This window comes from Silurus meridionalis, chromosome 9 (assembly GCF_014805685.1).
Source record: "Silurus meridionalis isolate SWU-2019-XX chromosome 9, ASM1480568v1, whole genome shotgun sequence".
NCBI classification, from domain to species: Eukaryota; Metazoa; Chordata; class Actinopteri; order Siluriformes; family Siluridae; genus Silurus; species Silurus meridionalis.
In genome coordinates this window covers 26,907,267-26,931,428 of record NC_060892.1, presented here as the reverse complement: position 1 = coordinate 26,931,428, position 24,162 = coordinate 26,907,267, and the positions used below count along the sequence as shown (strand labels likewise).

At 42.8% G+C, this 24,162-nt stretch overlaps 4 protein-coding genes across 4 annotated transcripts; all 4 read right to left on the bottom strand.

The window, feature by feature from the left end:
• Window positions 1-264: 264 nt before the first annotated feature.
• Window positions 265-23,437, bottom strand: LOC124391707. The gene is made up of 5 exons (XM_046858455.1): window positions 22,999-23,437; window positions 6,776-7,187; window positions 5,547-5,678; window positions 710-733; window positions 265-642 (listed from the first exon to the last, which is right to left on the bottom strand). The coding sequence occupies exons 1-5, from the start codon at window positions 23,303-23,305 to the stop codon at window positions 315-317; spliced, it is 1,203 nt and encodes a 400-aa protein (XP_046714411.1). The 5' UTR covers window positions 23,306-23,437; the 3' UTR covers window positions 265-314.
• LOC124390972 (histone H2A) lies at window positions 7,652-8,120 on the bottom strand. Its single transcript, XM_046857129.1, has one exon. It carries the CDS (start codon window positions 8,088-8,090, stop codon window positions 7,704-7,706), a length of 387 nt encoding a protein of 128 aa, XP_046713085.1. The 5' UTR covers window positions 8,091-8,120; the 3' UTR covers window positions 7,652-7,703.
• On the bottom strand, window positions 8,599-9,980 carry LOC124390970 (histone H1-like). The gene has a single exon (XM_046857126.1). The coding sequence runs from the start codon at window positions 9,286-9,288 to the stop codon at window positions 8,662-8,664; it is 627 nt and encodes a 208-aa protein (XP_046713082.1). The 5' UTR covers window positions 9,289-9,980; the 3' UTR covers window positions 8,599-8,661.
• LOC124390973 (histone H2B-like) lies at window positions 22,001-22,478 on the bottom strand. Its single transcript, XM_046857130.1, has one exon. It carries the CDS (start codon window positions 22,430-22,432, stop codon window positions 22,055-22,057), a length of 378 nt encoding a protein of 125 aa, XP_046713086.1. The 5' UTR covers window positions 22,433-22,478; the 3' UTR covers window positions 22,001-22,054.
• Window positions 23,438-24,162: the final 725 nt, after the last annotated feature.

The following is a 24,162-nucleotide window of genomic DNA, read 5'->3' as shown; positions in this document are numbered from 1 at the left end:
TATATATATATATATATATATATATATATATATATATATAGTATATAAATATATAGACTTTGAGACAAAACTGTAGTGCTTGTGCAAGGTTTTACCTTATTAGAATTCATCTATAATTATTCCAAATTCTATTAGTCAGAGACTTAAAAAAATAGTTCTTTCCTCCCCTTCTTCGCCACACACACACACACACACACACACACACACACACACACACACACACACACACACTAAAAGAAACAATAGCTCATTTTGTAACATTTGGGTGGCTCTTAAAAGAGCCGTTGTGTTAACGTTATTTGGTAGGTAAGCGTTTAACCGCCGAAGCCGTAAAGAGTGCGTCCCTGGCGTTTCAGGGCATACACCACATCCATAGCGGTGACGGTCTTTCTCTTGGCATGCTCGGTGTATGTGACTGCATCGCGGATGACGTTCTCCAAGAACACCTTCAGTACACCACGAGTCTCCTCGTAGATCAGACCGGATATACGTTTAACACCACCACGGCGAGCCAGACGGCGGATAGCCGGCTTAGTGATACCCTGGATGTTATCGCGCAGAACCTTACGGTGGCGCTTAGCGCCTCCTTTGCCGAGTCCCTTGCCACCCTTTCCTCTTCCAGACATGGTGCTGCTCTCACAAAGTCAAGCTGCTCAATAAAGAAGCCCGCGCAATGCCCGCCTATTTATTCTCTCTCCACAGGACCTACTTGAGAACAGGCGAGGGGGCGGACCTAAAACCAACGATCACACAAAAGAATGTCTTCAAAGCCACAGCCGTTAACATGCTTGAGTCTTGTACTTCCTCAGGCTTTTTGTGCACACAAACATAGTGATATATAAATAGTAATAGTCATGTGGTGGAATTGATGTAATTTGGTTTTTGCTCACAGCATGGTACACTCAATGCAGTTCAACACACAAATATTTGAATTGAGAATTATAATCAGAACTGTTTTGACTCAGTTGCAATTTTTATTCCAGTAGAAGTATAAATCAAATTGCAGTTCTTGTTGCATTAAGTAGGCTTATATCATCATGAGGAATGCAAAATATTGCACACACTATGCTTTCAGTTACTTACACACTGTGCCACTACTGACCAGAAAGGTGTAAACCTGATGGGGGACAAAATATTGAGCTACTGTACATATGCAATTAAAAGGTTTTCGCATATCCCAACTCATCTGGAAGCTGGGGTCAGAGCGCAGGGTCAGCCATGGTACGGCGCCCCTGGAGCTGATAGGGCTAAGTGCCTTGCTCAAGGGCTCAACAGTGGTAGCTTGGCAGTGCTGGGGCTTGAACCGCTGACCTTGTGATCAGTAACCCAGAGCCTTAACCACTGGACTACCACTGCCCTGCTCCCACCACTACCAGTAGTAGTAGTAGTAGTAGTAGCGTTAATCTTGTACTATACTTTTCAACACACAAGAAATATAGCATGACTATTGTAGGAATGGCCCATGATTGTTATTAATATTAACAAGCATTATTCTTATTTCTATTAATGTGGTACTATTTGCATTAGCAGTAGTAGCAATAGTAGTAGTCGTATTAGTAGTAGAATTAGTAGAAGTAGTAGAAGTAGTAGTAGTAGTAGTCAGTTATCCATACATCTCTCACATAGGTCAGGAGATTATGGTAATATTTGCATCAAGCATCAGAATGAGTGAGCATTGTGTGTACCTACATGGGCTGTAGAACATTGAGTAAATATATGTATATTATTTATCCAATTCAATAGGACGAAGTTTTAGAGACAGATGATGCTGATGCAAATATGAGTGCAGGAACAGGAACTCACAAATCATTCGTGAACATCATTCCACCACAGCAGGAGCTGACAAGCTGAGCAAACCCAGTGCTCAATCTGCACTAGTGTCCAGAAGTATATGGACAGGGCCACACACTTTGTCTGTGAGTGTGTGCATCTTTTACCTATGCTGCAAAATATGCAGTAAGGTCTCTATGTATTTGGACAGTGTCACGCTGACTTGTACAAACTGTCAATCAAACTATTATGCTAGAACTTAGCGCATCACGACACATTTTTCTTGGTAACTGCTCCACTGTCACAAAGAGTGTGTATGCTCACTGAGTGCTCACCTGAATAGGAAATGCAGTGTATGCTATATATCTCTGTTTATATTTCCTAATAACATACCATGTAGTGTAGACAGGCATCATTGATAAAGTGAACAATTCCTTTGACTTGACTTGATTCCTTTGAATCAACAAAAGGTAGAGAGGAATGTGCACTTTCTAGATTTGGTCACACAATAGCAGTCAAGACCGATGCAGAACTACACACCATGCTGCCTTAAGCAATCATTATTATTATTTATGGTATTCATCAAACCCTATTCTTAACTCATTCCTCAACTTACTAAGAATAATTATTAGGATCATGGTTGGTAGTACTAGTAGTAGTAGTTAAAAGTAGTTTAAAAAAAAAAGAACAAAAACACTTCATACTAGTGTTTAAGAGTATACAGGGATATTCCTAATAAAGGCAGAGGTCGGTGGACGTTATAGAGCTTGACTGCCATCGTGTGGCAATGTTTACATGTGGCAGAAAAATGTACATTAAAGAAATTGATGCTCACATCATTTTGTGTGATTATTGTGTATGGAACAGCCATTTACTCTAGGGTTTCGCATTAATAGTTTGAGATGAGATCAGAACAAACAAACAAACAAACAAACAAACAAACAAACAACATACACGAATACAGCCTTAAAGAAATAGACCAAAAACACTTTATACTAGTGTTTAAGATTGCTAGATTTGGTCACACAATAGCAGTCAAGATCGATGCAGAACTACACACCATGCTGCCTTAAGCAATCATTATTATTATTTATGGTATTCATCAAACCCTATTCTTAACTCATTCCTCAACTTACTAAGAATAATTATTAGGATCATGGTTGGTAGTACTAGTAGTAGTAGTAGTAGTAGTAGTTAAAAGTAGTTTAAAAAAAAAGAACAAAAACACTTCATACTAGTGTTTAAGAGTATACAGGGATATTCCTAATAAAGGCAGAGGTCGGTGGACGTTATAGAGCTTGACTGCCATCGTGTGGCAATGTTTACATGTGGCAGAAAAATGTACATTAAAGAAATTGATGCTCACATCATTTTGTGTGATTATTGTGTATGGAACAGCCATTTACTCTAGGGTTTCGCATTAATAGTTTGAGATGAGATCAGAACAAACAAACAAACAAACAAACAAACAAACAACATACACGAATACAGCCTTAAAGAAATAGACCAAAAACACTTTATACTAGTGTTTAAGATTGCTAGATTTGGTCACACAATAGCAGTCAAGATCGATGCAGAACTACACACCATGCTGCCTTAAGCAATCATTATTATTATTTATGGTATTCATCAAACTCTATTCTTAACTCATTCCTCAACTTACTAAGAATAATTATTAGGATCATGGTTGTTAGTAGTAGTAGTAGTAGTAGTAGTAGAAGAATTAGGTCTGAGATGAGATCAGAACAAACAAACAAACAACATACACGAATAACACTTTAAAAAAAAAAAAATGACCATAAACACTTCATACTAGTGTTTAAGGGTATACAGTATACAAACAAACAAACAACATACACAAACAAAACTTAAACAAAAAAAATACAATAAAATTAAAAAAAAAAAAAAAAAAAGACCAAAAACACTTCATACTAGTGTTTAAGGGTATACAAGGATATTCCTAATAAAGGCAGAGGTCGGTGGACGTTGTAGAGCTTGACTGCCATCGTGTGGCAATGTTTACATGTTGCAGAAAAATGTACATTAAAGAAATTGATGCTCACATCATTTTGTTTGATTATTGTGTATGGATCAGAACAAACAAACAAACAAACAAACAAACAACACACACGAATACAGCCTTAAAGAAATAGACCAAAAACACTTCATACTAGTGCTTAAGATCTGTAGATTTGGTCACACAATAGCAGTCAAGATCAATGCAGAACTACACACCATGCTGCCTTAAGCAATCATTATTATTATTTATGGTATTCATCAAACCCTATTCTTAACTCATTCCTCAACTTACTAAGAATAATTATTAGGATCATGGTTGTTAGTAGTAGTAGTAGTAGTAGTAGTAGTAGTAGTAGTAGTAGTAGTAGATGTAGTAGAAGAATTAGGTCTGAGATGAGATCACAACAAACAAACAAACAACATACACGAATAACACTTCATACTAGTGTTTAAGGGTATACAGTATACAAACAAACAAAGAAACAAACAACATACACAAGCAAAACTTAAACAAAAAAAAAAAAAAAAAAAAAAAAAAAAAAAAAAAAAAAAAAGACCAAAAACACTTCATACTAGTGTTTAAGGGTATACAGGGATATTCCTAATAAAGGCAGAGGTCGGTGGACGTTGTAGAGCTTGACTGCCATCGTGTGGCAATGTTTACATGTGGCAGAAAAATGTACATTAAAGAAATTGATGCTCACATCATTTTGTGTGATTATTGTGTATGGAACAGGCATTTACTCTAAGGTTTCGCATTAATAGTTTGAGATGAGATCAGAACAAACAAACAAACAAACACACACACAAACAAACAAACAACATTCACAAATAAAACCTTAAAAAAAATTTGACCAAAGAGAGTCAATAATGTCACATTAGATTAACATATGTCTCCCACTCTCTCTTTCTCTTTCTCTTTCTCTCTCTCTCTCTCTTGGCATCAGCACACATCTCTGTAACTGGACCCTGGACTTGCTTGAACACCTTCACCTACTCCAGTCCCACACTCAGGGATGCGTATTGTACCCTTACTTATATTCACTTTTCCACTAATGAGTGCTTACCTGCCTAGGCCTTAGAAAGCATCATCAAGTTTGCTGATGACACCACAAATGGTAGGCCTGATCAGAGGTAAAGATGAGACTGCTTTCAGGAAGGAGATCCAGCGCCTAGTAATTCACACCAACAGAGATGTTGTGGAGTGTGAATTCAGCCTCAAGTTACTTCAAGTCCTTACCTTCGAGGATCTCACCTGGTCACTGAACTCTTCTCTCTACTTCGCACACCCATGACTTCAGTACCACTCAGATTACATCACTTCAATACCAGAAACTTTTTAAATGCGTTTCTTGCACATCCTTTCTGAACTGCTGCTATATTGCTCCTTTGCAGAACACTTTTTCTTTTTGTTTACATTTTTGCTACTCTTCAATTTTGTTCAAATTGTCTTGTCACAACAGGTTCACTGGCGGAGCTATTATGTGTTTTATGGATTGTCCTGCACTGACTTGTGTTGTCTTGCACTGTCTTGTGTTGTCTTGCACTGTCTTGTGTTGTCTTTGCACTGTTTGCACCAGGTTGCACACATGCACTTTATGTGGCAAGGACACTTACCAGCCCTGTGTGTTCTGTTTCTGGAATTGTTGTTTAATGTAGCATCAGGGCTGGGATGTGAAGGGTCCGTTGTCTCATTTCACTGTGTACTGCATCAGCTATATATGGTTGAAATGACAATAAAAGCTTCTTGACCTGACCTCTTGACTTGTCTCAACAACGCCTGTGATTGCTGAGGACACTTTAAAAGTCCTGTCTGTGCTACAGGATACTGGAGAACTTCTACAGCTGTACCATTTCTGTGTGGTACAGCAACTGCACTGCTCCAGGCCCTAAAAAATAAAATGGAAAATGAAAATCACCACACTGAACTTTACACTACACCCTTAGATCACTGTATAAGCACTGTATATGTAAATGTTACATATTGTTTTTTGTATACTCCGCATTCTCTACACATATTGTGCCTCACTTCCATCTGCACTACTATTATATTTATGTGTATCTGTATATACCTTACTGTACATTCTGCCACATTCATGTATATACAGATATATATATATATATATATATATATATATATATATATATATATTTCTATCTATCTAACGAACCTCTGAGCAGATGCGAAATGCATTCTCTTAGCTCTGTACATGTATCTTGCACAATGACAATAAAGTCAACAATAAATCTAATCTAAAATATAATATAAAATTCCACTAGTGTCCATGAGTACTTGGAGAGGGCCACTATTCATTCATTTCATTGTGTTGCTCTTGGTATTGCACATTTTCCCACACAAATACATATAAACATTATATATATATATATATATATATATATATATATATATATATATGTGTGTGTGTGTGTGTGTGTGTGTGTGGTCAGGTTTGGACTTATATGCACAGGGACACGACACCGAAAGAGAACATACATATAGTGCTTTAGATTCATGTTATGTCAAATTGTTCCTAACGCATAAAAACCATGTTTAAATGGTCAGAATCGTAGTCAGCATACTAAAGTTATATGTGAGAGAATTAATACTATGATGAATGCAATTGATTGGTTTTTGGTTTGTTTGTCTCCCTTAGAATACAAACGAGAACACGAGAATGGGAAGTGACACTTTGGCCACAAGATGGCAGTCACGCTCCGTGCAGAACAGCAAGCGACCTTCTTTTTGCATTTATTATTACTACTACTGTCGCCAAGTATTAAAATAATCTATAATAAAATACACAAAATGCTCAGCGACAGAGCCACAAAATCAGGTTTCCTGAACGCTCCATTCTTCTAAACTAGACACTATATAATCATGTGTTTAAAACAACCACGGTATAGACTTGCTCGTTTTACTGAGACAATGAGGTGGCTCTTAAAAGAGCCTTTGTATATACTGGACAGAGTTATTGTTTAAGCGCGCTCTCCGCGAATACGGCGGGCCAGCTGAATGTCCTTGGGCATGATGGTCACTCTCTTGGCGTGGATGGCGCACAGGTTGGTGTCCTCGAACAGGCCGACCAAGTATGCCTCGCTCGCCTCCTGCAAAGCCATCACAGCGGAGCTCTGGAAACGCAAGTCAGTCTTAAAGTCCTGAGCAATTTCTCTCACCAGGCGCTGGAAGGGCAGCTTGCGGATGAGCAGCTCAGTAGACTTCTGATAGCGACGGATCTCTCTCAAAGCCACGGTGCCGGGCCTGTAACGGTGAGGCTTCTTCACGCCGCCGGTAGCCGGAGCGCTCTTGCGAGCAGCCTTGGTGGCGAGCTGCTTCCTGGGCGCCTTGCCACCAGTGGATTTACGGGCAGTCTGCTTAGTTCTTGCCATAGCGTTGAGCGCTCTGCACTTCGCGGACGAAAAACAGAATAAAAAGCGCTAGCAAACGCTGGCTTTTTAAGCCTGAACGACGCCTCGCGTTCATTGGGCGTCTCGAAACCTCTCGTCTTGCATTGGATCGATCGCTAAACGTCACTCGACGATTATTGGCTTAGACCTAGTCAGCGCCATAGTTTGAACCCCCCCCCCTCCCGCAGCTCTCTTGCGCAGCACTGTTTTCCTCTGTTCTGTAGTTAGACAAAAACGGCCGTCGCAATTTAGTTTCACTTTTCAGACCTTGTTTAACCAGCATACTTCCCGGTTATATTTATGCTTCTAAGTCCCTAATGAGAATGTCATGTTTATTAGACTATTCAAATGGGCCCTATTAAATGTGAATCTATTGGGTGCAACTTTCTAGATTGAATACAATGATATACACAAAGCATACACAAAGTAACAAACTTGCACTTTTTGAGTCAAAGTGGGTGGCTCTTAAAAGAGCCTTTGGGTACTGACAAACACAGCATTGGACGACTTTACTTGGTCTTGACAGCCTTCTCAGTCTTCTTAGGCAGAAGTACAGCCTGAATATTAGGCAACACACCACCCTGAGCGATGGTCACTCCGCCGAGCAGTTTGTTCAGCTCCTCATCGTTACGCACGGCGAGTTGCAAGTGTCGGGGAATGATACGAGTCTTCTTGTTATCACGGGCAGCGTTGCCAGCCAACTCCAGAATCTCAGCGGTCAGATACTCCAGCACAGCCGCCAGGTAAACGGGAGCGCCGGCACCGACGCGCTCAGCGTAGTTGCCTTTACGCAGAAGCCTGTGCACACGGCCTACAGGAAACTGCAGTCCTGCCCTGGATGAGCGAGTCTTGGCCTTGGCCCTGGCTTTACCACCGGTTTTGCCTCTTCCACTCATTTTGCTGCAGATCAGATTTGTTCAAGGAACAAGTCGATAATAGTGAACGCTTCGCGCTGAAAACTCAATGATATAGGCAACACAGCCACTCTCTCATTGGCTTAGAACGCCATGTGATCAACATCCAATCACAAATGCACAAATCGTGAACCTCATTCAGCCTTAACCTCCCCCCCCCCCCCCCCCTTCACACACACACACACACACACACACACACACACACACACACACACACACCCCTCCCCAATAGTCTCTCTGTGTGTGTGACTGAGGATTTAGCGCGCGCTCATGGGAGACACAGGGATCAGAATACAACATTCATGTGAAATGTGTACAACGATACATATAGCATATATCATGTAATCATAAGCATCTCTATACCTGTGTCTGTCGCTGTTTTGAAACTCTACATAGTTTGCGTATTCATATGTCATAAATCCCTATCTTGTATTCGCTTTCACTTTCATCATGGGAGGATGCAAAATGTTGCTCTTTGGGGGAAAATATAGGTGGCTCTTAAAAGAGCCGTTTAGTTAAGGTAGACATGAAATAAACAAACAAACAAAAAGGTTTACTTCTTCTTGGGCGCTGTCTTTTTCGCCTTTGCAGCCTTGGGCTTCGCCGCTTTGGGCTTCACGGTCTTTGCTTTCTTGGGGCTCTTGGCTGCTTTTTTAGGAGTCGCCGGCTTTTTCGCTTTCTTCGGGCTCTTGGTGGCTTTTTTAGCAGCCGCTGCGGGCTTCTTTGCCTTCTTCGGGGACTTCTTGGCGGCGGCAACAGGTTTCTTGGCCGCCACCTTCTTGGGCTTCTTCGCCGCGGCGGGTTTCTTCGCCTTAACAGCGACGGGCTTCTTCGCCTTAGTTGCGGTCTTCTTTGCGGGCTTCTTGGCTTCGGTCTGCTTCTTGTTTAGCTTGAAAGAGCCAGACGCGCCGGTCCCTTTGGTCTGTAGAAGAGTTCCCTTCAGCACGAGACCCTTGACAGCGAGCTTGACGCGGGAGTTGTTCTTCTCCACGTCGTATCCGCCGGCGGCCAAGGCTTTCTTCAGGGCGGCGAGCGACACACCGCTCCTCTCCTTGGACGAGGAAACCGCTTTGACGATGAGCTCGCCGACGCTGGGGCCGGCTTTCTTGGCCCTCGACGCTGCTTTCTTTTTCGGCGCTTTAGCCGGCGCGGCGGCGGGCGCGGGAGCAACTTCGGCCATCTCTCTAGTATCTCTAGTATCTCAGTGCGAGTCAGACTCTGAATACGCTGTGTAACACACAGAAACCTCCCGCCCCTCTGCTGGTGGGCCGGTCTTAAAACCGAGCATGAGAACGTTGTAGACTCAACCGGGCCGCCGCCGAATGAGTGCGCTTCCGCGACACGCTCGCGAGTGTGTTTTCTCGCAGCGTTTCTCGTCGTAAATAAGACACCGAAGACAAGGTCCCGCGCTATTATGCACACATTTCGCGCGTACGGGCTTGCAAGTGTTCCCCGAGGCCCGTCATGGCCAAATAGAGAGCAGTGGTCGCTCGCGTTTTGCACGGAAGTGCACCGCGCGCCTGGCGCTCGAGCCATCGCTCGGCGCATTTGGTGCAGAGTGCAGTGTAAAAAGGGGTGAGTAACAGCCATGTCGGTGGAACAGCGTGTGTTTCACGTGAACGGCGAGCCTTGTCAATGTGTCTGACGCATTGGCAGTGTGTGAGTGCTGTGCGTAGTATTGGGAACGCTGGCTCTTGTGGGCTGTGTGAAGCACATGTGTTAGTGTATGGAGCAGGTGTGCAAACTCCCCGTGTGCCTCCCGCAGCCGGACTCCCTATGTCTTTGTCATCGTCTGGTCTTCGCCACTCGGCCTGGCGCGCCTCGTGCACGGTCCCGTCCTCTAGTAGTCCCAGGCCGACAGGTGTGCCTCGTTGCCCGCTTAACCCTAATTCCAATCAGGTCAGGCTGCACTAACCCTAATTCGAACAGTGCCAACCCTAACCCTAACCCCATGTCACTCAGGCTGCGCTAACCCTAATTCGAACAGTGCCAACCCTAACCCTAACTCCATGTCATTCAGGCTGCGCTAACCCTAATTCGAACAGTGCCAACCCTAACCCTAACCCCATGTCACTCAGGCTGCGCTAACCCTAATTCGAACAGTGCCAACCCTAACCCTAACTCCATGTCATTCAGGCTGCGCTAACCCTAATTCGAACAGTGCCAACCCTAACCCTAACTCCATGTCGTTCAGGCTGCGCTAACCCTAATTTGAACAGTGCTAACTCTAACCTTAACCCTAGTTCCATGTCACTCAGGCTGCTTTAACCCTAATTCGAACAGTGCCAACCCTAACCCTAACCCTAACCCCATGTCACTCAGGCTGCGCTAACCCTAATTCGAACAGTGCCAACCCTAACCCTAACTCCATGTCACTCAGGCTGCGCTAACCCTAATTCGAACAGTGCCAACCCTAACCCTAACTCCATGTCGTTCAGGCTGCGCTAACCCTAATTCGAACAGTGCTAACTCTAACCTTAACCCTAGTTCCATGTCACTCAGGCTGCTTTAACCCTACTTCAAACAGTGCCAACCCTAACCCTAATTCAACAGTGCTAACCCTAATTCCATGTCACTCAAGGCTGCGCTAACCCTAATTCGAACAGTGCCAACCCTAACCCTAACTCCATGTCACTCAGGCTGCGCTAACCCTAATTCGAACAGTGCTAACTCTAACCCTAACCCTAGTTCCATGTCACTCAGGCTGCTTTAACCCTAATTCAAACAGTCCTAACCCTAACCCTAATTCCAATCAGATCAGGCTGCACTAACCCTAATTCGAACAGTGCTAACTCTAACCCTAACCCTAATTCCATGTCACTCAGGCTGCTTTAACCCTAATTCAAACAGTGCCAACCCTAACCCTAACTCCATGTCATTCAGGCTGCGCTAACCCTAATTCGAACAGTGCTAACTCTAACCCTAACCCTAGTTCCATGTCACTCAGGCTGCTTTAACCCTACTTCAAACAGTGCCAACCCTAACCCTAATTCCATGTCACTCAGGCTGCACTAACCCTAATTCGAACAGTGCCAACCCTAACCCTAACTCCATGTCACTCAGGCTGCGCTAACCCTAATTCGAACAGTGCTAACTCTAACCCTAACCCTAGTTCCATGTCACTCAGGCTGCTTTAACCCTAATTCAAACAGTGCTAACCCTAACCCTAATTCCAATCAGATCAGGCTGCACTAACCCTAATTCGAACAGTGCTAACTCTAACCCTAACCCTAATTCCATGTCACTCAGGCTGCTTTAACCCTAATTCAAACAGTGCTAACCCTAACCCTAATTCCAATCAGATCAGGCTGCACTAACCCTAAATTGAACAGTGCCAACCCTAACCCTAGCTCCATGTCACTCAGGCTGCGCTAACCCTAATTTGAACAGTGCTAACCCTAACCCTAATTCCATGTCACTCAGGCTGCTTTAACCCTAATTCAAACAGTGCTAACCCTAACCCTAATTCCAATCAGATCAGGCTGCACTAACCCTAATTCGAACAGTGCTAACCCTAACCCTAACCCTGTTCCATTCAGGCCGCTCTAACCCTCAATTGAACAGTGGTAACCCTAACCCTAACACTGAATACCTTTGTGCTGCACGAAGCCAAACTCAAATTAAGTTGTGCTGCTATGGCCTTAATGTGAAACACTGTTGTGCTACAGTAGCTCTAATGCTAAATATGTTGTGCTGCCATCACTCTAATTCAAATGATGTAGTGCTGTTATGGCCCTGATGTGAAACACTGTTCTGCTAATACAGCTCTAAAGCTAACTATGTAGTCTTACTATGACTCTAATTCAAAAGATGTTGTGCTACTATGGCTCTAATTCAAATTATGTTGGCCAACTATGGCTCTAATTCAAATTATGTTGTTTTACTATAGCCCTAATTCAGATTTTGTTGTGCTACTATGCCCCTGAATGGAAGTATGTTGTGCTGCTATGGCCCTGATGTGGATCAATGTTCTTCAACTATAGCTCTAATGCTAATTCTGTTGCGCTACTATGATTCTAATTCAAATTATTTTGGCCAACTATGGCTCTAGGTCAAATGATGGCGTGCTACTGTAGTTCCAATTTAAAATATGTTGTGCTGCTAGGGCCTTGATGTCAAACACTGTTGTGCTACAGTAGCTCTAATGCTAATTATGTAGTGCTGATGTGACTCTAATTAAAATTATGTTAGCCAACTATGGCTCTAATTCAAATTATGGTGTGCTGCTATGGCCCTAGTGGGAAACACTGTTCCGCTACCGTGGCCCAAATTCAATTCATGCTGTGCTGTCCTGGCCCTGATGTAAAACACTGATGTGCCACTGTAGCTCTAATGCTAATTATGTAACGCCGATATGACTCCAATACTAATCATGTGGGCCAACTCTAAGTTAATATATGTTGTGCCTCTAGGGCCCTAATATGAAACACTGTACTGCTACTATAGCTCTAATGCTAACTGTGATTCACATCAGGGACCTACCAGCACAACATGATTCGAATAACAGCCATAGTAGCACAACATAGGTAGCATGAGAGCCATAGTAGCAGAACAATGTTGTGCTACTATGACTTTAATTCAAATTCGGTTGTGCTGCTAGGGCCCTGATGTGAAACACTGTGCTGCTACTATAGCTCCAATGCTAATTATGTTGTGCTGCTATGACTATAATCCGATTTATGTTGGCCAACTATGGCTCTAAGTCAAATGATGCTCTGCTACTATGGCTTCAATTTAAATTATGGTGTGCTGTTAGGGCCCTGATGTGAAACACTGTGCTGCTACTATAGCTCTAATGCTAATTATGTAGTGCTGCTATGACTCTAAGTCAATTTAAGTGGGCCAACTATGGCTCTGATTCAAATTATGTTGTGCTGCTAGGGCCCTGATGTGAAACACTTTGCTGCTACTGGAGCTCTAATGCTAACTGTGTTTCACGTCAGGGCCCTAGCAGCACAACATAGGTAGCATTAGAGCTACTGTAGCAGAACAATGTTGTGCTACTATGACTTTAATTCAAATTGTGTTGTGCTGCTAGGGCCCTGATGTGGAACACTGTGCTGCTACTACAGCTCTAGTGCTAATTATGTCGTGCTACTATGACTTTAATCCAAATGAACTTGGCCAACTATGGCTCTAAGTCAAATTATGCTCTGCTACTATGGCTCTAATTCAAATCATGTTGTGCTGTTATGGCCCTAGTGGGAAACACTGTTCTGCTACTATAGCTCTAAGGAGAATTATGTAGTACTGATATGACTCTAGTTCAAAGTACGTTGTGCTACTATGGCTCTCATTCAAATTATGGTGTGCTGCTAGGGACCCCAGCCCTGATGTGGCTACAGGGCCCTGGTGTGAAACACTATACTGCTACTAGAGCTCTAATGCTAACTGTGTTTCACATCGGGGCCCTAGCAGCACAGCATAACTTGAGTTAGAGTCATAGTAGCACAACATTGTTCTGCTACTATAGCTCTAATGCTAACTATGTTGTGCTACTATGGCTCTAATTAAAATTATGTTGTGCTGCTAGGGCCTTGATGTTAAACACTGATGTGCCACTGTAGCTCTAATGCTAATTATGTAATGCTGATATGACTCCAATACAAATCATGTGGCCAACTATGGGTCTAAGTTAATATATGTTGTGCCTCTAGGGCCCTGATGTGAAACACTGTGCTGCTACTATAGCTCTGAAGCTAATTATGTAGTGCTGCTATGACTCTAATCCAAATGATCTTGGCCAACTATGGCTCTAATTAAAATCATGTTGTGCTGCTAGGGCCCTGATGTGAAACACTGTGCTGCTACTGGAGCTCTAATGCTAACTGTGTTTCACGTCAGGGCCCTAGCAGCACAACATAGGTAGCATTAGAGCTACTGTAGCAGAACAAAGTTGTGCTACTATGACTTTAATTCAAATTGTGTTGTGCTGCTAGGGCCCTGATGTGGAACACTGTGCTGCTACTACAGCTCTAGTGCTAATTATGTCGTGCTACTATGACTTTAATCCAAATGATCTTGGCCAACTATGGCTCTAATTTAAAATATGTTGTGCCTCTAGGGCCCTGATGTAAAACACGGTGCTGCTACTATAGCCCTAATGCTAAATATGTAATGCCGATATGACTCCAATACAAATCATGTGGGCCAACTATGGCTCTAAGTTAATATATGTTGTGCCTCTAGGGCCCTGATGTGAAACACTGTGCTGCTACTATAGCTCTAATGCTAATTATGTAGTGCTGCTATGACTCTAAGTCAATTTATGTGGGCCAACTATGGCTCTGAGTCAAATTATGTTGGCCAACTATGGCTCTAATTTCAATTTTGTTTTGCTGCTATGGCCCTAGTGGGAAACACTGTTCCGCTACTGTGGCCCAAATTCAAATAATGTTGTGCTGTCCTGGCCCTGATGTAAAACACTGTTGTGCTACTGTAGCTCTAATGCTAATTATGTAGTGCTGATATGACTCTAATTCAAAGTACAGTGTGCTACTATGGCTCTCATTCACATGATGGTGTGCTGCTAGGGACCCCAGCCCTGATGTGGCTACAGGGCTACAGGGCCCTGGTGTGAAACACTATACTGCTACTATAGCTCTAATGCTAACTGTGTTTCACATCAGGGCCCTAGCAGCACAACATACCTTGAGTTAGAGTCATAGTAGCACAACATTGTTCTGCTACTATAGCTCTAATGCTAACTATGTTGTGCTACTATGACTCTAATACAAATTATGTTGTGCTGCTAGGGCCCTGATGTGAAACACTGTGCTGCTACTGGAGCTCTAATGCTAACTGTGTTTCACGTCAGGGCCCTAGCAGCACAACATAGGTAGCATTAGAGCTACTGTAGCAGAACAAAGTTGTGCTACTATGACTTTAATTCAAATTGTGTTGTGCTGCTAGGGCCTGATGTGAAACACTGTGCTACTATAGCTCTAATGCTAACTATGTTGTGCTACTATGACTCTAATACAAATTATGTTGTGCTGCTAGGGCCCTGATGTGAAACACTGTACTGCTACTATAGCTCTAATGCTAATTATGTAGTGCTGCTATGACTATAATTCAAATTATGTTGGCCAACTATGACTCCAATTTAAATCATGTTGTGCTACCATGGCTCTAATTTAAAATATGTTGTGCCTCTAGGGCCCTGATGTAAAACACTGTGCTGCTACTATAGCCCTAATGCTAATTAGGTAATGCCGATATGACTCCAATACAAATCATGTGGGCCAACTATGGCTCTAAGTTAATATATGTTGTGCCTCTAGGGCCCTGATGTGAAACACTGTGCTGCTACTATAGCTCTAATGCTAATTATGTAGTGCTGCTATGACTCTAAGTCAATTTAAGTGGGCCAACTATGGCTCTAATTAAAATTATGTTGTGCTGCTAGGGCCCTGATGTGAAACACTGTGCTGCTACTGGAGCTCTAATGCTAACTGTGTTTCACGTCAGGGCCCTAGCAGCACAACATAGGTAGCATTAGAGCTACTGTAGCAGAACAATGTTGTGCTACTATGACTTTAATTCAAATTGTGTTGTGCTGCTAGGGCCCTGATGTGGAACACTGTGCTGCTACTACAGCTCTAGTGCTAATTATGTCGTGCTACTATGACTTTAATCCAAATGATCTTGGCCAACTATGGCTCTAAGTCAAATGATGCTCTGCTACTATGGCTCTAATTCAAATCATGTTGTGCTGTTATGGCCCTAGTGGGAAACACTGTTCTGCTACTGTAGCTCTAATGAGAATTATGTAGTACTGATATGACTCTAATTCAAAGTACGTTGTGCTACTATGGCTCTCATTCAAATTATGGTGTGCTGCTAGGGACCCCAGCCCTGATGTGGCTACAGGGCCCTGGTGTGAAACACTATACTGCTACTAGAGCTCTAATGCTAACTGTGTTTCACATCAGGGCCCTAGCAGCACAACATACCTTGAGTTAGAGTCATAGTTGGCATTAGAGCTATAGTAGCAGAACAATGTTGTGCTACTATGACTCTAATGCTAACTATGTTGTGCTACTATGGCTCTAATTCAAATAATGTTGTGCTGTCCTGGCCCTGATGTTAAACACTGATGTGCCACTGTAGCTCTAATGCTAATTATGTAATGCTGATATGACTCCAATACAAATTATGTGGGCCAACTATGGGTCTAAGTTAATATATGTTGTGGCTCTAGGGCCCTGATGTGAAACACTGTGCTGCTACTATAGCTGTGAAGCTAATTATGTAGTGCTGCTATGACTCTAATCCAAATGATCTTGGCCAACTATGGCTCTAATTAAAATCATGTTGTGCTGCTAGGGCCTGATGTGAAACACTGTGCTGCTACTGGAGCTCTAATGCTAACTGTGTTTCACATCAGGCCCTAGCAGCACAACATAACTTGAGTTAGAGTCATAGTTAGCATTAGAGCTACAGTAGCAGAACAATGTTGTGCTACTATGACTTTAATTCAAATTGTGTTGGCTGCTAGGGCCCTGATGTGAAACACTGTGCTGCTACTACAGCTCTAGTGCTAATTATGTCGTGCTACTATGACTTTAATCCAAATGATCTTGGCCAACTATGGCTCTAATTTAAAATATGTTGTGCCTCTAGGGCCCTGATGTAAAACACTGTGCTGCTACTATAGCCCTAATGCTAATTATGTAATGCCGATATGACTCCAATACAAATCATGTGGGCCAACTATGGCTCTAAGTTAATATATGTTGTGCCTCTAGGGCCCTGATGTGAAACACTGTGCTGCTACTATAGCTCTAATGCTAATTATGTAGTGCTGCTATGACTCTAAGTCAATTTATGTGGGCCAACTATGGCTCTGAGTCAAATTATGTTGGCCAACTATGGCTCTAATTTCTATTTTGTTTTGCTGCTATGGCCCTAGTGGGAAACACTGTTCCGCTACTGTGGCCCAAATTCAAATAATGTTGTGCTGTCCTGGCCCTGATGTAAAACACTGTTCTGCTACTGTAGCTCTAATGCTAATTATGTAGTGCTGATATGACTCTAATTCAAAGTACAGTGTGCTACTATCACTCTCATTCAAATGATGGTGTGCTGCTAGGGACCCCAGCCCTGATGTGGCTACAGGGCTACAGGGCCCTGGTGTGAAACACTATACTGCTACTATAGCTCTAATGCTAACTGTGTTTCACGTCAGGGCCCTAGCAGCACAACATACCTTGAGTTAGAGTCATAGTAGCACAACATTGTTCTGCTACTATAGCTCTAATGCTAACTATGTTGTGCTACTATGACTCTAATACAAATTATGTTGTGCTGCTAGGGCCCTGATGTGAAACACTGTGCTGCTACTGGAGCTCTAATGCTAACTGTGTTTCACGTCAGGGCCCTAGCAGCACAACATAGGTAGCATTAGAGCTACTGTAGCAGAACAAAGTTGTGCTACTATGACTTTAATTCAAATTGTGTTGTGCTGCTAGGGCCCTGATGTGGAACACTGTGCTGCTACTATAGCTCTAATGCTAACTATGTTGTGCTACTATGACTCTAATACAAATTATGTTGTGCTGCTAGGGCCCTGATGTGAAACACTGTACTGCTACTATAGCTCTAATGCTAATTATGTAGTGCTGCTATGACTATAATTCAAATTATGTTGGCCAACGATGACTCCAATTTAAATCATGTTGTGCTACCATGGCTCTAATTTAAAATATGTTGTGCCTCTAGGGCCCTGATGTAAAACACTGTGCTGCTACTATAGCCCTAATGCTAATTAGGTAATGCCGATATGACTCCAATACAAATCATGTGGGCCAACTATGGCTCTAAGTTAATATATGTTGTGCCTCTAGGGCCCTGATGTGAAACACTGTGCTGCTACTATAGCTCTAATGCTAATTATGTAGTGCTGCTATGACTCTAAGTCAATTTATGTGGGCCAACTATGGCTCTGAGTCAAATTATGTTGGCCAACTATGGCTCTAATTTCTATTTTGTTTTGCTGCTATGGCCCTAGTGGGAAACACTGTTCCGCTACTGTGGCCCAAATTCAAATAATGTTGTGCTGTCCTGGCCCTGATGTAAAACACTGTTCTGCTACTGTAGCTCTAATGCTAATTATGTAGTGCTGATATGACTCTAATTCAAAGTACAGTGTGCTACTATCACTCTCATTCAAATGATGGTGTGCTGCTAGGGACCCCAGCCCTGATGTGGCTACAGGGCTACAGGGCCCTGGTGTGAAACACTATACTGCTACTATAGCTCTAATGCTAACTGTGTTTCACATCAGGGCCCTAGCAGCACAACATACCTTGAGTTAGAGTCATAGTAGCACAACATTGTTCTGCTACTATAGCTCTAATGCTAACTATGTTGTGCTACTATGACTCTAATACAAATTATGTTGTGCTGCTAGGGCCCTGATGTGAAACACTGTGCTGCTACTGGAGCTCTAATGCTAACTGTGTTTCACGTCAGGGCCCTAGCAGCACAACATAGGTAGCATTAGAGCTACTGTAGCAGAACAAAGTTGTGCTACTATGACTTTAATTCAAATTGTGTTGTGCTGCTAGGGCCCTGATGTGAAACACTGTGCTGCTACTATAGCTCTAATGCTAATTATGTAGTGCTGCTATGGCTCTAATGCTAATTATGTAGTGCTGCTATGACTCCAATTTAAATCATGTTGTGCTACCATGGCTCTAATTTAAAATATGTTGTGCCTCTAGGGCCCTGATGTAAAACACTGTGCTGCTACTGGAGCTCTAATGCTAACTGTGTTTCACGTCAGGGCCCTAGCAGCACAACATAGGTAGCATTAGAGCTACTGTAGCAGAACAATGTTGTGCTACTAAGACTTTAATTCAAATTGTGTTGTGCTGCTACGGCCCTGATGTGGAACACTGTGCTGCTACTACAGCTCTAGTGCTAATTATGTCGTGCTACTATGACTTTAATCCAAATGATCTTGGCCAACTATGGCTCTAAGTCAAATGATGCTCTGCTACTATGGCTCTAATTCAAATCATGTTGTGCTGTTATGGCCCTAGTGGGAAACACTGTTCTGCTACTGTAGCTCTAATGAGAATTATGTAGTACTGATATGACTCTAATTCAAAGTACGTTGTGCTACTATGGCTCTCAGTCAAATGATGGTGTGCTGCTAGGGACCCCAGCCCTGATGTGGCTACAGGGCCCTGGTGTGAAACACTATACTGCTACTATAGCTCTAATGCTAACTGTGTTTTACATCAGGGCCCTAGCAGCACAACATACCTTGAGTTAGAGTCATAGTAGCACAACATTGTTCTGCTACTATGGCTCTAATGCTAACTATGTTGTGCTACTATGACTCTAATACAAATTATGTTGTGCTGCTAGGGCCCTGATGTGAAACACTGTACTGCTACTATAGCTCTAATGCTAATTATGTAGTGCTGCTATGACTATAATTCAAATTATGTTGGCCAACTATGACTCCAATTTAAATCATGTTGTGCTACCATGGATCTAATTTAAAATATGTTGTGCCTCTAGGGCCCTGATGTAAAACACTGTGCTGCTACTATAGCCCTAATGCTAATTATGTAATGCCGATATGACTCCAATACAAATCATGTGGGCCAACTATGGCTCTAAGTTAATATATGTTGTGCCTCTAGGGCCCTGATGTGAAACACTGTGCTGCTACTATAGCTCTGAAGCTAATTATGTAGTGCTGCTATGACTCTAAGTCAATTGAAGTGGGCCAACTATGGCTCTGAGTCAAATTATGTTGGCCAACTATGGCTCTAATTTCAATTTTGTTTTGCTGCTATGGCCCTAGTGGGAAACACTGTTCCGCTACTGTGGCCCAAATTCAAATAATGTTGTGCTGTCCTGGCCCTGATGTAAAACACTGTTCTGCTACTGTAGCTCTAATGCTAATTATGTAGTGCTGATATGACTCTAATTCAAAGTACAGTGTGCTACTATCGCTCTCATTCACATGATGGTGTGCTGCTAGAGACCCCAGCCCTGATGTGGCTACAGGGCCCTGGTGTGAAACACTATACTGCTACTATAGCTTTAATGCTAACTGTGTTTCACATCAGGGCCCTAGCAGCACAACATAATTTGTATTAGAGCCATAGTAGCACAACATAGTTAGCATTAGAGCTATAGTAGCAGAACAATGTTGTGCTACTATGACTCTAACTCGAGTTATGTTGTGCTACTAGGGCCCTGATGTGAAACACTGTACTGCTACTATAGCTCTAATGCTAACTGTGTTTCACATCAGGGCCCTAGCAGCACAACATAATTTGTATTAGAGCCATAGTAGCACAACATAGTTAGCATTAGAGCTATAGTAGCAGAACAATGTTGTGCTACTATGGCTCTAATACAAATTATGTTGTGCTGCTAGGGCCCTGATGTAAAACACCGTACTGCTACTATAGCGCTAATGCTAATTATGTAGTGCTGCTATGACTCTAAGTCAATTTATGTGGGCCAACTATGGCTCTGAGTCAAATGATGCTCTGCTACTATGGCTCTAATTCAAATTATGGTGTGCTGTTAGGGCCCTGATGTGAAACACTGTGCTGCTACTATAGCCCTAATGCTAATTATGTCATGCCCATATGGGCCAACTATGGCTCTAAGTTAATATATGTTGTGCCTCTAGGGCCCTGATGTGAAACACTGTACTGCTACTATAGCTCTAATGCTAATTATGTTGTGCCTTTATGACTCTAATCCAAATGATCTTGGCCAACGATGGCTCTGAGTCAAATGATGCTCTGCTACTATGACTCTAATTCAAATTACGTTGTGCTGCTAGGGCACTTATGTGAAACACTGTACTGCTACTATAGCTCAAATGCTAATTATGTTGTTCTGCTATGACTATAATTCAAATTATGCTGGCCAACTATGACTCTAATTTAAATCATGTTGTGCTACTATGGCTCTAAGTCAATTTATGTGGGCCAACTATGGCTCTAATGCTAACTGTGCTTCACATCAGGGCCCTAGCAGCACAACATAATTCGAATCAGAGCCATAGTAGCACAACATAGGTAGCATTAGAGCTATAGTAGCAGAACTATGTTGTGCTACTATGACCCTAAATCAAATTATTTTGGCCAAATATAACTCCAATTCAAATGACGTTGTGCTGCTATTGCTCTAAATCAAAGTATGTTGTGCTGCTAGGGCCCTGATGTAAAACACTGTTGTGCAACCATGGCCCAATTTCAAATTATGTTGTGCCACTAGGGCCCTGATGTGAAACACTGTGCTGCTACTGTAGCTCTAATGCTAATTATGTTGTGCTGCTAGGGCGATAATGGAAAACACTGTTGTGCTGCCATTGCACTAGTTCAAAAGATGTTGTGCAAATATGGCTCTAATTTAAATTATGTTGTGCTGCTATGGCCCAGGTGTGAAACACCATTAGCATTAGAGCTATAGGAGCAGAACAGTGTATCCCACCAGGGCCCTAGTAGCACAACATTATTTGAATTGGAGTCATAGTAGCACAACAGTTAGCAGAACAATGGTCTGCTACTATGACTCCAATTCAAATAATGCTGTGCTACTATGGTTCTAATTCAAATTATGTTGTGCTGCTAGGGCCCTGATGGGAAACACGGTTGTGCGACTGTGGCCCTAATTCAAAAGATGATGTGCAAATATAGCTCAAAATTAAATGATGTTGTGCTGTTCTGCAACTATAGCTCTCATGCTAATTAAGCAGTGCTGCCATGACTATACTTCAAATTATGCTGGACTACTGTAACTCTAATGCGAAGGTTTGATTACTTACCTCGTTATACAAAAGGTCATATTCAGCGGGCGGCGAGAATTGCTGCCCCCGCAAAGAAGACCGCTCTTTGTATGAAAAAATGGGTGGCTCTTAAAAGAGCCGTTGGTTTTTAGCTTAAAGACGGCGAGTACAAGCTTTACTTTGAGCTGGTGTACTTGGTGACAGCCTTTGTGCCCTCGGACACGGCATGCTTTGCAAGTTCACCGGGAAGCAACAGGCGCACGGCGGTCTGGATTTCCCTGGAAGTGATGGTGGACCGCTTGTTGTAGTGAGCGAGACGAGAAGACTCACCGGCGATGCGCTCGAAAATGTCGTTCACGAAGGAATTCATGATGCCCATCGCCTTAGAAGAGATGCCGGTATCAGGGTGCACCTGTTTCAGAACCTTGTACACGTAGATAGCGTAGCTCTCCTTCCTTGACTTTCTGCGCTTCTTGCCTCCTTTGCCGGCCGTCTTCGTAACAGCCTTCTTGGAGCCCTTCTTGGGCGCGGTCTTTGCTGGATCAGTAGGCATAATGCTGCTTCTCGAGGAAACTGCGAGAGAATGGAAAAGAGCCGCCTCGCCGCCTCTCTATTTACAGACCTGCATTGTAATTACGTACAAGGGAAAGGAGTCGTATTATTGGTCACAAATCCAAACCTCGTCATACAAGGCTCCGCCCTCGTCCTATCCTCTCCCGTTCCTCTCCCCGCCCCTGAGCTACGCTTTGTTTCCCTGCCCGCCGTTTTGTGCGCGCACACGCACAGACAAGTATGGTGTATATATATATATATATATATATATATATATATATATATATATATATATAGTATATAAATATATAGACTTTGAGACAAAACCGTAGTGTTTGTGCAAGGTTTTACCTTATTAGAATTCATCTATAATTATTCCAAATTCTATTAGTCAGAGACTTAAAAAAATAGTTCTTTCCTCCCCTTCTTCGCCACACACACACACACACACACACACACACACACACACACACACACACTAAAAGAAACAATAGCTCATTTTGTAACATTTGGGTGGCTCTTAAAAGAGCCGTTGTGTTAACGTTATTTGGTAGGTAAGCGTTTAACCGCCGAAGCCGTAAAGAGTGCGTCCCTGGCGTTTCAGGGCATACACCACATCCATAGCGGTGACGGTCTTTCTCTTGGCATGCTCGGTGTATGTGACTGCATCGCGGATGACGTTCTCCAAGAACACCTTCAGTACACCACGAGTCTCCTCGTAGATCAGACCGGATATACGTTTAACACCACCACGGCGAGCCAGACGGCGGATAGCCGGCTTAGTGATACCCTGGATGTTATCGCGCAGAACCTTACGGTGGCGCTTAGCGCCTCCTTTGCCGAGTCCCTTGCCACCCTTTCCTCTTCCAGACATGGTGCTGCTCTCACAAAGTCAAGCTGCTCAATAAAGAAGCCCCGCGCAATGCCCGCCTATTTATTCTCTCTCCACAGGACCTACTTGAGAACAGGCGAGGGGGCGGACCTAAAACCAACGATCACACAAAAGAATGTCTTCAAAGCCACAGCCGTTAACATGCTTGAGTCTTGTACTTCCTCAGGCTTTTTGTGCACACAAACATAGTGATATATAAATAGTAATAGTCATGTGGTGGAATTGATGTAATTTGGTTTTTGCTCACAGCATGGTACACTCAATGCAGTTCAACACACAAATATTTGAATTGAGAATTATAATCAGAACTGTTTTGACTCAGTTGCAATTTTTATTCCAGTAGAAGTATAAATCAAATTGCAGTTCTTGTTGCATTAAGTAGGCTTATATCATCATGAGGAATGCAAAATATTGCACACACTATGCTTTCAGTTACTTACACACTGTGCCACTACTGACCAGAAAGGTGTAAACCTGATGGGGGACAAAATATTGAGCTACTGTACATATGCAATTAAAAGGTTTTCGCATATCCCAACTCATCTGGAAGCTGGGGTCAGAGCGCAGGGTCAGCCATGGTACGGCGCCCCTGGAGCTGATAGGGCTAAGTGCCTTGCTCAAGGGCTCAACAGTGGTAGCTTGGCAGTGCTGGGGCTTGAACCGCTGACCTTGTGATCAGTAACCCAGAGCCTTAACCACTGGACTACCACTGCCCTGCTCCCACCACTACCAGTAGTAGTAGTAGTAGTAGTAGCGTTAATCTTGTACTATACTTTTCAACACACAAGAAATATAGCATGACTATTGTAGGAATGGCCCATGATTGTTATTAATATTAA

Bases quoted from the DNA above. Each gene is read 5' to 3' on its own strand.
- LOC124390973 (XM_046857130.1), bottom strand. From the start codon at position 22,432: ATGCCTACTGATCCAGCAAAGACCGCGCCCAAGAAGGGCTCCAAGAAG.
- LOC124390972 (XM_046857129.1), bottom strand. From the start codon at position 8,090: ATGAGTGGAAGAGGCAAAACCGGTGGTAAAGCCAGGGCCAAGGCCAAG.
- LOC124391707 (XM_046858455.1), bottom strand. From the start codon at position 23,305: ATGTCTGGAAGAGGAAAGGGTGGCAAGGGACTCGGCAAAGGAGGCGCT. The intron at 5,679-6,775 runs GCGCGCTTAAAC...TTTATTTTTTAG, and splicing joins GCCCGCCGTATTCGCGGAGA to GGCCTGGAGCAGTGCAGTTG. The intron at 643-709 runs GTAGGTCCTGTG...AGCAGCTTGACT, and splicing joins GCCCCCTCGCCTGTTCTCAA to TTGTGAGAGCAGCACCATGT.
- LOC124390970 (XM_046857126.1), bottom strand. From the start codon at position 9,288: ATGGCCGAAGTTGCTCCCGCGCCCGCCGCCGCGCCGGCTAAAGCGCCG.